Genomic DNA, 15,204 nt, shown 5'->3' on the forward strand with positions numbered 1-15,204 from the left:
GGAAGGGAAAGTGAGGGGTGAATGAAGGACAACTGGAATAGCCTTCATGAAATATACAAGATATTTGTCAATTTCAGCCTCTGCACTCTGCAGGCAGGACAAAACAAAAAGAGATCTGAGATTGCACCCAATGTCCTAAGGACATTTCAGGTGTTAAATCAATATATAAAGAGGGTGGATTAGAATGAAAACTACTATTTCTTTCAAAGGAGGCACAATAATTTCCCTGAATATTCCGTTTTCCCTTCCAGTCCCTTTGTGGTTTTGTCTATGGAGGCTATTTGCTTTCCCTGTGAATCTTTAGTTGCTTTAGCAAAATTGCTTTGCCCGAAATAAACCCTAATCATCATGACACATCTTTCCACCATGTTCTACATGTTTTTTTTTTTGTGTTTTTTTTAAAACAGTAACATTTCAAAGAGGATCTGCAAGTAGTTTGGACATCACAACCATGATGCTCTGCTGGGGAGGGAATGGGATAGATTTGAACTTGGAAATGGTTCCTGATTTTGATTGTGTTTAGAAGATCCCCGCATCCCGGGGACAGAAAAGAACTGCCCCTGCCATAGTCACACACACCCAACAACAACTGGGAGTGAAATTAACAAGGATGCCAGAAAGGGCTCCTAACTCTGGGCACTGAACTGCACAGGGAACAGCTGAGTTTAAACTGTTCTTTTGCAGGCAGCAGCAGCAGGCATCTCAGCCAGCCTCCCTACTGCAAGCTAGAGCCTAGAGGAAAACCTCTGCTGGGGGCAGCAGGAATGGGAAGGAATGCAGAGCCTTGTCTGCAGCCTGGCTGGAGGAGGGGGAGGGAGGAAATGAGAAACCAATGCGACAGCGAGTTTTCCCCTTCCACCTGCTTTTATTAGGTGCTCTGAATTTAAGCTTTTATTAGGTGCTCTGAATTTAAGCTGTGCAGCCAAATGCTTGTATTTGTTGTGTATATTAGTATTGGAGAGATCCCCTCATCCCCGGGGGCAGAAAAGGACTGCCCTTATCATGGTCAAACACACCCTACCCTAAACCCCCTCCCCCCAGCTACTGTGAGTGAAATTAACAAGGATGCCAGAAACCTAGCCCTGGGGGCTGAACCATCAGGGAACAGCTGAGTTTAAACTATTCTTATGCAGGCAGCAGGCTTCTCTCTCCCTCAGTCAGTCTCCTTTTATTACCGGTCCTCCATACCCGCTTACCTTCACCTCTGCACAAAGAGGACCATCAATTCTTAGCTCCTCTTAAATCATAGAGAAGAAGGGACCTTACACCTATTGACTTTCTGATGGGCGAGTATGGAATGCTTCTTTTCTTGCACCTGCCTATGCACCAAGAGGAGATTATGCCAACCCCCGGTCTGCATTGGATGACTTCACCATAGTATCAACACAACAAGACACTGCATTGGAACCAGGGCTTGAGAGATGGCCTGTCAGACCCAGACGACCACCTGTCTGGACTAGAGACTATGTTATGTAGTATCTACAGTGTTTTCAGTGTAATATTTCTGCCAACAGTATAGTGTCTTGTTTCCTATTTGTTCCTGTGGTTAGAACAACAATGCTTATTTTAATTGGGAGAGTTTCTTAAGACAGGAGGGAATGTAGTATTTAGATGTTGCTTGAAATTATTAGAACTAGGAGTACTGACTGTTGGGAGTCTGAAAGGACAAGAAACAGGAAGGAGAGGGGAGGAGTTGAGGCAGAGTGAGAGTTACAGAGGGTGCAGCAGCAGCTTGGTAAAGAGGTTTCCACTTTAAAAATAGAGTCCTGTTGAAGTTTGTTAGTACCTTGCCTGGTTGATACAACAGTTATGGCCAGAATTCCTCGATCAGGAGAGGGAGGTCTCAGCTGGTGGAACCAGCTCCACTGCAGTATCACCTGCCTCCCCCAGCAAACAGCTTATACTGAAGGACAAAGTGGGCATGTCAGGTCAGGGCAGGGCAGAGCACTATGCCATTCCCCCCTTCTCAGCTAGCAGGTGATCCCTTAAGGACTTTATGTCATTAGTGTAAGCCAGTGCAGCCCCTAGTCTGCTCTAACTCATGCCAAAGCAGGCACACTGAATCGGAGAACTAGAATCAGCTCCCAAATAATCCCCCAACTTCCCTATGCTAAGAGAATCTCTGTGAAGGACATAAAATCTCTTTTTAAAAGATAAATTAACAATTGTACATGCTCTTAAGCTAAGGCACTATTAATAACAGCAACTTATACCGATTGGTAGCCTCTGTCTTTTACGTTTTATTTTCCCCTCATTTTCCACATGGTGTCCCTGACCATTCCTGCTCCTCCAGCATGCTCCTGATTGTTATTTTTAGCAGAGGAACTAATAGTAAGAATGACACAGGAATCAGCAGTGGAAAGAGGCCAGCAAGTGAAGTATCCGGTCGTAAAAACCAGCACAGAATGTTTGCAATAAAATATCTGTACGCAGGGAAAAAGCAGCATGGGACACAAAGCAGAGCAGTGAGCGATGAAAAGTGACGTCTGACACAGATGCGGGGCGGGTGAGCATTCCCCCCAATTCAATAACAAGCTGTGGCACCTCTAGCTCATCTTCCATTGAAGGAGCTCACACACTCCAATGAATTAAGCCCCATAAGAGTCCTTTGAATGACCCCTGACCCAAGTTTACAGATGGGGAAACTGAAGCACAGAGCAGTTAAGCCCATGGTCACAAAGAGAGTCAGTGGCAGAACCAAGTCCAACATCCCTCCTTCCCCCGAGGAGTCAGAAGGTGGCTCTTGTGGCACAGTGGCTCATGGGGTTTTTCTGCCATCTGACAGGGACCAGTTGCAAGCGGCTGATCAGATTCAATTCAGCAATAGATTAGAAACAGAGCAGGGGAGCAGGGTTCCTGAAAATTACAACCCATGGGATGCCCTGCTCTTTATACACTATGCAGGGGCCAGCTGGCTGGCAGTACACAGTGCTTAGTGGTGAGGCTTCGTTTGGGGAGGAAGGACAATCTAATGACTATGGCACAGAGCGGAGATTCAGGAGACATGGGCTATAATCCCAATCCTTAGACAACTTGCTACCTGCCTCATCTCATTGCCTTCAAATGAGGATAATATCACCTCAACTCAATGCCTGTAAATCCTTGGAAGGCGCAGGCGATATGAGAGCAAGGTGTAATGATCTGGGAGAGTTAAAAGATTTCTAGGCCCTGAGGCTAGAAGCTTTGGAGCTGGTGTCCTGCTGATGGAATATCAGTAACTGGGGAAGGGGCATCAGGCACCCAACCACCATGGCATGGGGGTCCCCCTACCTTAATGGCATCAGCAAAGGAAAACAGCAATCAAACAGCGATGGAGAGAGAAGGCTTGTGGGTAACGAGACGCAGACAGAAAGAGCCTGAGGAGCTCAAGGAGAAACAAAACTATTTTGTCTTTGGCGGCAGTAGCGGGACCTTCTGAACTGCAGGATGTTTTGCTCCGAGATATGTGCTTGTTTCAACAGAGCTCGTGAAACACGATTCCCGGTGCAGGCTGCAGTGCCTCGCTGCGGGGGAGAGCAGAGAGAGACTTACCATGTCGGTGGCGTTGACGTCTGCGCTCATGCTCAAAAGGCTGGTGCACACGTCCAGCTGGCCGGTCAGCGCAGCGAGGTGCAGAGGGGTTCGCTTGGTCTGCCCGAGAAGAAAAGCCAAACACACTTCAGCAAATGCCAGCTTCCCCAAGGAGGCAACACGAGATCAGGAGAGAGGGCAGTCCTGTAGGTATCTGAGTGCACGTGGATGCCTGCTCTGGGGCAGAGACTGCTTTTGGCCTTTTAAAGTCTGCGGGTGTGTCTTCACTAGGGAAAGAGGCGTTATCTTACCACGTGTTAGCTGACACACGGTAAGGTCCTACTGAAGTGAGGCAGTTTGTAGTTTCCACCCGTTAGCAGACTGAGGTGAAGGCTGTGGAGGAGCCTAGGGTTTGTACCTCAGCCTGCTAACACACGTGAAAGCTACACACTGCCTTGTCTCCACTAGGATTGACCTTATGTTCGTTACCTCATGTTGGCTAACAATACACCTCTTTCCCCAGTGAAGACGAGGTCTAGGATTTAACGGAGGGATGTTAGCATGTGCTAATAAACACCTTTGAAGAACCTAGTGTATTCAAGGCCCCCTGCCTTTAACACATGCTAACCCAGTCAGATTCAAGCCAGGGCTGGACTTATGGGTAGGTGACATGGGCAATCACCTACACTCCGTGGTCGGGGGGTGCCACGGTCAAGAGGCCAGGAGGGAGGCAGGCCTGGGGCGTGAAGCTGCAGAAGGGAGTTTGAATTTGATCTCAATGGGGGGAGAGGCAGCAGGGCTCAGGGGCATTGAGGGGTGGGGGCGGGAAGCCCAGGGAAGCAGTGGGATCAGAGGGGCTGTGGGGCTGGGTGGGGAGCCTGGGGAAGCAGTGGGGGCCAGGATGCCAAAATACAAGTTCACCCAGGGTGCCATTTTCCTGAAGGCCAGTGCTGATAAAATCCCAGAGTGTCCGTGGCTTTAACCCAACCAATTTAGCATGTGTTAAAGGCAGGGAGCCTTGACTTGTTTCCAACATGTTAGCACCTTCTGTCCTGGTCCAGACAAAGCCCAAGCAACCGAGAAGGCCGTTCTCCACCCTGATGACATCTCATCCACCTGGGACGCTTAAAGTGAAGCATCCCGGAGAGTCCCCACACACTTTCATAGATTCATAGATTCTAGGGTCAGAAGGGACCAATGTGATCATCTAGTCCGATCCCCTGCACAAAGCAGGCCACAGAACCCTACCCATCCACTTCTATAACAAACCCCTAACCTATGTCTGAGTTTTTGAAGTCTTCAAATTGTGGTTTGAAGACCTCAAGCTGCAGAGAATCCACTAGCAAGTGACCCATGCCCCATGCTGCAGGGGAAGGCGAAAAACCTCCAGGGCCTCTGCCAATCTGCCCTGGAGGAAAATTCCCTCTCGACCCCAAATATGGCGATCAGCTAAACCCTGAGCATGTGGGCAAGACTCACCAGCCAGCATTCAGGAAAGAATTCTCTGCAGTAACTCAGATCCCATCCCATCCAACATCCCATCACCGGCCACTGGGCATACTTATCTGGCGATAATCAAAGATCAATTGCCAAAATTAGGCTCTCCCATCATACCATCCCTTTCATAAACTTATCAAGCTTAATCTTAAAGCCAGATATGTCTTTTGCCCCCACTACTCCCCTTGGAACGCTGTTCCAGAACTTCACTCCGCTAATGGTTAGAAACCTTCGTCTAATTTCAAGTCTAAACTTCCTAAACTTTCTCGTACTGTGGATAAGATTCTGTGTTGAGCTCCTCAGAGGCACAGCTCAGAACTCACAGCCCAGGGGAAGGAAGGTCTCATGTGACTTTAAGCCACCTCCATATCCTGGGCTGCTGCAAGGAATAGAGAGACTCCCAGCACAACAGCCACGGGATCCAGTCTAAGCCATTTCCCCAGCTGACACTGGGCCATCGCACTGCCTAGAGTCTCCTCAGCACTGTGTACTGTGGGATTACCCTTGACACATCCCTCCGACTCCCAGACCTGCCTCTTGCATACAGGGCTGGCTTTAGGCCTATTCCACCAATTTCTCCAAATCAGGCCCTGTGCCTAAGAGGGCCCCGCACCCAGTGCAAATCCTTTTCCTGGCTAGAGGCACCTTTTTAATTTTTATTTACCAGGCGGCGCTCCGGATCTTCAGCGGCACTTCGGCGGTGGGTCCTTCGCTTGCTCTGGGTCTTCGGCGGCATTTCGGCAGTGGCTCCTTCAGTGCCGCCGAAGAAGATCTGGAGCAAGTGAAGGACCAATCGCCGAAGACTTGGAGCACCGCCCAGTGAGTACAAGCCCCATGTGATTTTTTTACATGTGTTTTTTTCAGTCATCCCTGCCTGGGCCCCGTCAAAACTGTTCGAATTGGGCTCCGCACTTCCTAAAGTCGGCCCTGCTTGCACACCTCCTATGACAGGGTTTGCGAGTGGGGGATCCTCCTCGGAAGGCAGCCTTACAACGGTCTTCCACAGTGCCTACACCAGGGGACTGCTCCCCCAACCAGATAGGGGACTTTTAGAGGCCCTTTACACCACTCTGGCCCTTTTACCAAGGGTGTGTGTGTTTGTGTCTGTGTGTGTATATAGCTGATACATTTGTTCCTAACAGCCGCTAACTTCACAGCCCTTATTTTGATAACTGCCCCTGCCCTCGAGGAGCCTTGACAGAGGTTCACATTATTGAAGTTCTAAACTTATCCCGAGCACCCCAGTGGTTGGCCTTGGGAAGGAAGCAGGCTTGGCTGGTGGTACGATCAAGGCCCTTTTTGCCGTTTTTATGTAGCTCTGTGCCTTCTCACCGCTGGGCGTGCGCAACCGAGCTATTTATTTACTAGCTGAAAACTTGAACAAATATTCCTAATGAGATGTAAGCTGTGATTGAAGTAGGGTCGGCAAAGGGCAGAAGGCGAGCATTTGGGCCGTTAGTATCTAACTGAAGCCCTGTGAGGATAGCTTTTAATGGAATCCCTCAGAGGTTCTTGAGTGGATTTACTTTTGTCCTTACTATGTAAGTCTTACAAAAGGGTTTCATGTCCATCTGTGCACCTGCACCCAAAACCTGTTTGGGTCAGACTGATAATGTCTGTTTCTGAATCAGCATTAGCAGCCCTTTGGGTTTCTACTGCTTAAAAATTTGTCTTTTTCTTTTAAAATTGCCCTGACATCTGGCAGTTTTTTGTTTGGTTTCAGCCAGTCACAGAGTTTGGGCCTAGAAAGCTGGTCCCTTACAGCTTTCTTTGCCACTATTGTTATTTATTAATAGTATAGTATGGTGACACCTAGAGACCTCCATCAGAGATCGGTGTCCCGTGGTGCTAGGTGCTGTATGCACATATCAAAGAGATGCTCCGTGTCCCAAAATTGCTTAACAGTCTATGCACATGGCATGACACAACGGAATAAACCAAATAAAGGAGCAGAGGACAGGGTGAACAGTGAGTCAGTAATGGTGAGCATAAGTAGCTACAATCTAATACAACCTAATCTGATACAGCCTAAACATTATCTGCGTACTGGTCCAATCCCTCCGACTCTGAAGGCTGCTCACTGTGTGACATTTCACTTGGCAGTCGTCTCCACTCAGAAAGTCACCTTAGTAGCCAAACTCCTACCCACATGCAGTTTGGTTATGCCTATAAGCCACTCCTTACCAAGGTCATAGCATCAATGCTGGCCAGGTGAGTCTCCACGAGGAGCTTGACTAAATGGTTGTAGCCGTTCTGAGCGCTGAGGTGAAGAGGTGTCAGGCCCAACTTGGTCTTGGCATTGACGAAGGCCTTGTGCCACAGCAGAACGTCTGCAATCTGGTCATGGCCGTTCTCTGCAGCCAGGTGCAAAGCTGCTTTTCCGTGCTGCAAACAAAGCCACAAAGCTAGCTGCTGCGGTTACACAGGGAATCAGAAAATCAGAGAGATGAGCTGCTGGAACCATAGATTTTAATAACTTCCCACTAGCAGGGCCTTCCTGTGTGCTCCGGACACTATAAATACTCTGCCACGAAACCATTGCTGTGTGACTATTTTTGGCCATAGTCAAAGCAGTCAAGCAAGTGTTGTGTGTGTCTATGTAAAGGCATAAATGATAAGAAGAAGAATAGTCTAGTGGTTAGGGTGTTAGATAGTACTCGGAAAACCTTGGTTCAAGACCCTACTCTACCAAAAACTTCCTGTGTGACCTTGGGCAAGTTACTTACTTTCTTTGGATACATCTACACACAATGAGTCTCAGAGCCTGGATCAGCTGACTTGGGTTTATACTGTAGAGCTAAAAATAGCAGTGCAGAGATTTGAGCTCAGGCTGAAACCCAGCAAGGGGAAAGGGTCTCGAAGCCTGGGCTGGATCATCTCCATTGCTACTTTTAGCCCAACAGTGTGAGTCATAAGAATGAGTCAGTTGATCCAGATTGAGAGTCTTGCTCCCATGGGTTTGTTTTGCAGTGTAGACATACCCTTTGCATCTCAGTTCCCTACCTGTAAAATGGGGATAATAGCAGTGCCCTACTTCAGAGGGAGTTGTGATGTGCTCAGATACGAAAGCGATGGGAACCATGTAAGTATCTAAGGCTTGGTCTACACGGGGGGTGGGGGTGGGAATCGATCTAAGTTACGCAACCTCAGTTACGTGAATAACATAGCTGAAGTCGACGTACTTAGATCTACTTACCATGGTGTCTTCATTGCGGTAAGTTGTTGGCTGACACTCTCCCGTCAACTCTGCCTGTGCCTCTCGCCCTGGTGGAGTACCGGAGTCGATGGGAGAGTGCTCGGCGGTCGATTTATCACGTCTGCACTAGATGCGATAAATCGACCCCTGCTGGATCGATCGCTGCCCGTTGATCCAGACGGTAATGTAGACAAGCCCTTAGGTAGATACTGCCCTCCAATGGCTGGACTCCACAGAGTACATAGAACTTACTACTACTAGCAGCTGAAGGAGCTTTCTTTTAGATCAAATGCTAGAAGCCTATGCTTCTGGAGCTGCAGGATATGGGTTCTAGTCCCCACTATCCAGGTGTCAGTGTTTGTGTGGTCACTGTGTGGTGTCTGCAGCATATGAAAGTATTGTAGTAGCTTTACTGCACCAAGAAAGAGTTTTAATACCCTCTCTGGCCAGAACAGTACGAAACCAAACAGAGATTTGCCTGCAGAGTAACAATCCCTATATATGTATATGGCATCATAGGTATCCCATGTGTTATAGACCATGTCTCTGCCCCAAGGAGCTTACAAACTAATTAGTCTGAAAGCACAGCTAGCTGGTAAGGGGTAGAGGAGACAGTGGCTGGAAAGATGGCCACATAGTTTTTCCAGGCAGAGCAAATCATCTATGGTATTTGCTTCACATGTTTCTTGTTCATTGTATTGGAAAAAAGTTTATTTCATGACTGGTACGGGATTTAGATTGCTCCCCTGGGTGGGCTACTCTGGAAAGGCTTCTTGGGAAAAGGGAGTTCTAAGGCAGTGGGGGTTATGAACAAGCCAATGAGCTATGTGTATTTGACCTCAGAGATACCACCATGCTCCTCCAGTCACTTTACGCTCGGTAAAAGGACTGGCTGGACATCAGCAAGAATAAAGAATAAAGTATCTTCATGTAAACAATGCATAACTAACAGATGAAACACAACACATGAAAACTTTAATAATAACACCCCTAACCAGGGAGACCTTGGAAGAGACTAGCTGCAGATGTATGTGAATTCAGAAGACATCATTACCCAGTAGTTGAGGACAATTTTCCCAGGTATGTAGAAATAATGTAGTTGGAAGACATAACATATTGCGGAGTTATTGAGAAAATGAGGTTCACTTCTGCTCATTTCGGTATTCCAGAACAACTAGTGACAGACAATGGACCACAATTCACTGCAGCAGAACATAAATTGTTCCCAATGAAATATGATTTTGATCCTGTTACTAGCCGCCCACATTACTCACAAGCGAAGAAGAGACTGAGAGAGTAGTACAGACAGCCAAAACATTCCTACAGCAGGAAGATCCATTCCTTGCTTTTCTGACTTACAGATCATCATCAATAGCAACTACTGAATATAGTCCAGCACAGCTCTTGATGGGAAGACAACTCAGAACTACTGCTCCAACTTTGGAAAAAAATCTGTCTCCAAAGTGGCAAGACATGAAGAGAGTAGCCAAATCAGATAAAAAGCTTAAAAGGAAACAGTCGTGGGATAAGAGGGAAGGTCCTCTCATGGATCAGTAACTGGTTAAAAGACAGGAAACAAAAGGAGAGAGAGAAATAGCATTGTTCCCCAAGGATCTGTACTGTTCAAAGTATTCATAAATGATCTGGAAAAAGGAGCAAACAGTGAGGTGGCAAAATTTGCAGATGACAGAAAATTACCCAAGATAGTTAAGTCCAACGCTGACTGTAAAGATTTACAAAAGGATCTCACAAAACTGGGTGCCTGGGCAACAGAATGGCAGATGAAATTCGATGTTGGTAAATGCAAAATAATGCACATTGGAAAACATAATCCCATGTGTACAAACACAATGATGGGGTCTGAATTAGCTGTTACCACTCAAGAAAGAGAATTTGGAATCATTGTGGATAGTTCTCTGAAAACACCTGCTTGGTATGCTTCAGCAGCAGTCAAAAAAGCTAACAATGTTAAAGCAGCAAACAATCCTGTGGCTGCTTTTACAGATCCAGACTAACACGGCTACTCCTCTGATACCTAACAATGTTAGGTACCATTAGGAAATGGATAGATAATAACAGAGAAAATATAATAGTGCCACTATAGAAATCCATAGTTTGCCCCCACCTTGAATACTGCGTGCAGTTCTGGTTACCCTGTCTCAAATATACATATATTAGAACTTGAAAAAGTACAGAGAAAGGCATGAAAAATGATGAGGGTTAAGAAACAGCTTCCGTACTAGTAGAAATGAAAAAGACTGGGATTTTTCAGCTTGGAAAAGAGATGACTGAGGAGGGATATGATAGAGGTCTATAAAATCGTGACTGGTGTGGAGAAAGTGAATAAGGAAGTGTTATTTATCCCTTCACATAACACAAGAACCAGGGGTCACCTGATGAAAATAAGTAGCAGGTTTAAAACAAAAGGAAGTACTTCTTCACACAATGCACAGCCAACCTGTGGAACTTGTTGCCAAGGCATGTAGTGAAGGCAAACAGTATAGCTGGATTGAAAAAAGAATTAGATAAGTTCATTGAGGATAGGTCCATCAGTGGCCATTAGCCAAGATAATCAAGGATGCAACCCCATGCTCTGGGTGTCCTTAAGTTTCTGATGCTGGGACTGGATGACAGCGGATGGATCACTTGATAATTGCCCTATTCTGTTCATTCCTTCTCAAGGCACTGGCCACTGTTGGAAAACAGGAAACTGGGCTAGATGGACCACTGGTTTGACTTTTACAACAGACATCACTCGGTTACAGAACTGCTGGTCTAGAGCCCGGTGACTGTGTTTGTGTCAAATTGGATGGAGAAAAAGGATGGACAACTCCAGCTGTCGTGAAGAAAAAGAATTCAGTGCCCAGATCATGTATGAATGAGGCTAACACTGGAGAGCTCAACGGAAACCACTAAGAGCTACAGTTTGTTCCTCAGAAGAAACAATCAACAGAGGAAACTCTACACATGCAGGATGAAGAACAAGAAGACAATGACTCAAGGATTCTGGACTGACCACAGCCACTCGTTGCAACTACAGGGTTCGAGTTGTGTAGTTAGAAAACCAGTACATTTCAGAGAAACGTAACAGACTGAAACTTTCTGAACTTCAAAGACAGCATAGACTCATAGACTCATAGACTCTAGGACTGGAAGGGACCTCGAGAGGTCATCGAGTCCAGTCCCCTGCCCTCATGGCAGGACCAAATACTGTCTAGACCATCCCTAATAGACATTTATCTAACCTACTCTTAAATATCTCCAGCGATGGAGATTCCACAACTTCCCTAGGCAATCTATTCCAGTGTTTAACTACCCTGACAGTTAGGAACTTTTTCCTAATGTCCAACCTAAATCTCCCTTGCTGCAGTTTAAGCCCATTGCTTCTTGTTCTATCATTGGAGGCTAAGGTGAACAAGTTTTCTCCCTCCTCCTGATGACACCCTTTTAGATACCTGAAAACTGATATCAGGTCCCCTCTCAGTCTTCTCTTTTCCAAACTAAATAAACCCAATTCCTTCAGCCTTCCTTCATAGGTCATGTTCTCAAGACCTTTAATCATTCTTGTTGCTCTTCTCTGGACCCTCTCCAATTTCTCCACATCTTTCTTGAAATGTGGTGCCCAGAACTGGACACAATACTCCAGTTGAGGCCTAACCAGCGCAGAGTAAAGCGGAAGAATGACTTCTCGCGTCTTGTTTACAACACACCTGTTAATGCATCCCAGAATCATGTTTGCTTTTTTTGCAACAGTATCACACTGTTCACTCATATTAAGCTTGTGGTCCACTATGACCCCTAGATCTCTTTCTGCCATACTCCTTCCTAGACAGTCTCTTCCCATTCTGTATGTGTGAAACTGATTGTTCCTTCCTAAGTGGAGCACTTTGCATTTATCTTTATTGAACTTCATCCTGTTTACCTCAGACCATTTCTCCAATTTGTCCAGATCATTTTGAATTTTGACCCTGTCCTCCAGAGCAGTTGCAATCCCTCCCAGTTTGGTATCGTCCGCAAACTTAATAAGCGTACTTTCTATGCCAACATCTAAATCGTTGATGAAGATATTGAACAGAACCGGTCCCAAAACAGACCCCTGCGGAACCCCACTTGTTATACCTTTCCAGCAGGATTGGGAGCCATTAACAACTACTCTCTGAGTACGGTTATCCAGCCAGTTATGCACCCACCTTATAGTAGCCCCATCTAAATTGTACTTTCCTAGCTTATCTATAAGAATATCATGCGAAACTGTATCAAATGCCTTACTAAAGTCTAGGTATATCACATCCACCGCTTCTCCCTTATCCACAAGGCTCGTTATCCTATCAAAGAACGCTATCAGATTAGTTTGACACGATTTGTTCTTTACAAATCCATGCTGGCTATTCCCTATCACCTTACCACCTTCCAAGTGTTTGCAGATGATTTCTTTGATTACTTTGATTTCTTTGATTCTTTGAGCATGATAATGTAAATATTGTAAGGGGTAGGTGTGATGGGTTGGATCACAGAAACCCTCTTGGGAGCTGCCACCTGATGTGCCAAGACTACTTTTACCTCTGTTTTCCCTGCCAGCTCAGGACTCCAGCACCCTGTCTTGCTGAGCCAGACATGCCCGTCTGCTCCAACACAGACCCAAGGTCTGACTGACTTGCCCCAAACCTGTAGGTTTACCTGAAAGCAGCTAACAGAGGTGTTCCTGTCTTTAACGCTTAGATGCCCAACTCCCAAAGGGATCTAAACCCAAATAAATATGTTTTACCCTGTATAAAGCTTATGCAGGGTAAACTCATAAATTGTTCACCCTCTATAACACTGATAGAGAGATATGCACAGTTGTTTGCTCCCCCAGGTATTAAAACATACTCTGAGTTAATTAATAAGTAAAAAGTGATTTCATTAAATACAGAAAGTAGGATTTAAGTGGTTCCAAGTAGTAACAGACACAACAAAGTAAGTCACCAAGCAAAATAAAATAAAATGCGCAAATCTATGTCTAATCAAAATGAATACAGATAATCTCACCCTCAGAGATGCTTCAGTAAGTTTTTTCCACAGACTGGACCCCTTCCAGGCTTAGGCACAATTCTTTCCCCTAGTACAGCTCTTGTTCCGGCTTAGGGGGTAGCTAGGGGATTCTTCATGATGGCTCCTTCACTCTGTTCTGTTCCACTCATTTATATATCTTTTGCATAAGGTGGGAATTCTTTGTCCCTCTGGGTTTCCAGCCCCTCTCACTGGAAAAGCACCAGGTTAAAGATGGATTCCAGTTCATGTGACATTATCACATGTCACTGTAAGACCACAAGCCTACATTCCTCCCAGCCTGACTCACAAGAAGGTTTGCCTGCAAACAGAGCCATCCAGTCAATTGTCCTGGTTGATGGGAGCCATTAAGATTCCAAACCACCATTAATGGCCCACACTTTGCTTAATTACAATAGGCCCTCAGAGTTATATTTCATATTTCTAGTTTCAGATACAAGAGTGATACCTTTATAAAAATAGGATGACCACACTCAGTAGACAATAAGTTTTGTAATGATACCTTACAAGAGATCTTTTGCATGAAGCATATTCTAATTAAGTTATATTCACTCATTATCAATTTTTTATAAAATCATATAGACTGCAACGTCACAGTAGGAATGTAGAACTTAAAGGGAGAGATGTAATGGAATGCTAAACTGTATTATACTGTGTGTAAAATACCTTTTTAAAGCTCACCTCAGCCATATCTCCTTCTCACACAGCCCCTGCACACACAGAGAGCACCACGCCCCCTCTGAGAACTAGGGTTGTGGTGATACCAAGGAGGCGCCGGTCTCCTACCTCATCGAAGACATCGACACGAGCGTGGTGCTGGAGCAGGATCTTCACTATTGCTGTGTGTCCTCGCTCTGCTGCCACCAGCAACGGGGAGCAATCATTCTAGAGAAGGGAGGGAGAGACAGGGCCTGCTTAGCTCTTTGTCCCTTCCCTGCTATTGTCACAGCCCTGTAGAGTCAGCACTCTCTGAGGTTCAGAAATGCTATTAATTCAGTGGTGGTGAAAGGTGCCGGACTAGCAGCCTCAATGATGGAAGCGCCATGTAGTGACATGAAGGATACAGCACAGACAATGGCAGCACCAGTTTTCTCACACACCTTCCTTGCCGATGCGTTCTGGAGGAACCCGCCTCTGGCAGTCATATGGTACCTCAATCTCAGCATCCAGTAAGTCTCCGCCCTCTCTTCTGGGATGGTTGTCAGTTAACACCAGCTGTGCCGGTGGCTCTGTGACATGGCCACCCATCTCCTAGAAGGGGACTGAGGCCACCAGCTCAATCCATGTCGGTCAAAGAGCCAGCAGATGGCAATGACTCTTCACCACCACCCACCCAGCCTAGGGGCAAATGAGTCCACAGCCCATCACCATCCCTCTGGGTCCGCCCGCCTCCCACAACCTTTCCAAGCCAATACAGCACCAGAGGCTTCTTCATTTGAGTGGTTAAAGGTCAAACTAGTGAACTGGGGCATATGGCTCCTTTGGGGGCAGAGGATCTGGGATTTCTGAGTAGCCCGTGTTAGGAGCTGAGTATCACAGGGGAATGCTCCAAGGGGACTCAGGGACTGGCGTTCACCTCTTGTTAACCTGCCAGGCAAAAACAGAGGGGGCATAGCCTGGAAGAGAGTGCTTGGGTGGCTGACAGGCCGGTGTTGTTAGGGAGCTTACAAGCCAGACTCCCGCATGCTGCAGGCAGGGGGTAAGCAGGGGACTCAAAGCTCTGGATACCCCAAGAAACATCCCATGGAACTATAGCATAATCTGTGGTTATCTGTGGTTGGTGGGTATGGTTCTCTCTGCTGTCTAGTGAATATAGCCTGCCACTCACGTAGCTGGAAAGGATTTAGCATCATCAGGGCATGCTGGCTATTTACTATTTCCCTGGCCAATCAAAGTTAAAGGTGAGGAAGGGTACAAGGTTTAGATTTTTGCACTCCCTTACCTAGCTTACA

General features: G+C 46.3%; 1 protein-coding gene across 3 annotated transcripts in view; it reads right to left on the reverse strand.

Annotated features, from left to right (window-relative positions):
• The window catches only part of LOC115642712 (serine/threonine-protein phosphatase 6 regulatory ankyrin repeat subunit B-like), a 98,760-nt gene that overhangs the window by 31,402 nt on the left and 52,154 nt on the right, over nucleotides 1–15,204 (reverse strand). For all 3 annotated transcript variants that reach the window (XM_030546434.1, XM_030546433.1, XM_030546432.1), the window contains 3 exons: nucleotides 14,039–14,137; nucleotides 7,192–7,392; nucleotides 3,532–3,630 (listed from right to left, as the gene is read on the reverse strand). In XM_030546434.1, coding sequence (XP_030402294.1) covers nucleotides 3,532–3,630; nucleotides 7,192–7,392; nucleotides 14,039–14,137 — 399 coding nt within the window. The remainder of the gene's footprint in view (nucleotides 1–3,531; nucleotides 3,631–7,191; nucleotides 7,393–14,038; nucleotides 14,138–15,204) is intronic.

This window comes from Gopherus evgoodei, unplaced genomic scaffold (assembly GCF_007399415.2).
Source record: "Gopherus evgoodei ecotype Sinaloan lineage unplaced genomic scaffold, rGopEvg1_v1.p scaffold_44_arrow_ctg1, whole genome shotgun sequence".
Lineage (NCBI taxonomy): Eukaryota > Metazoa > Chordata > Testudines > Testudinidae > Gopherus > Gopherus evgoodei.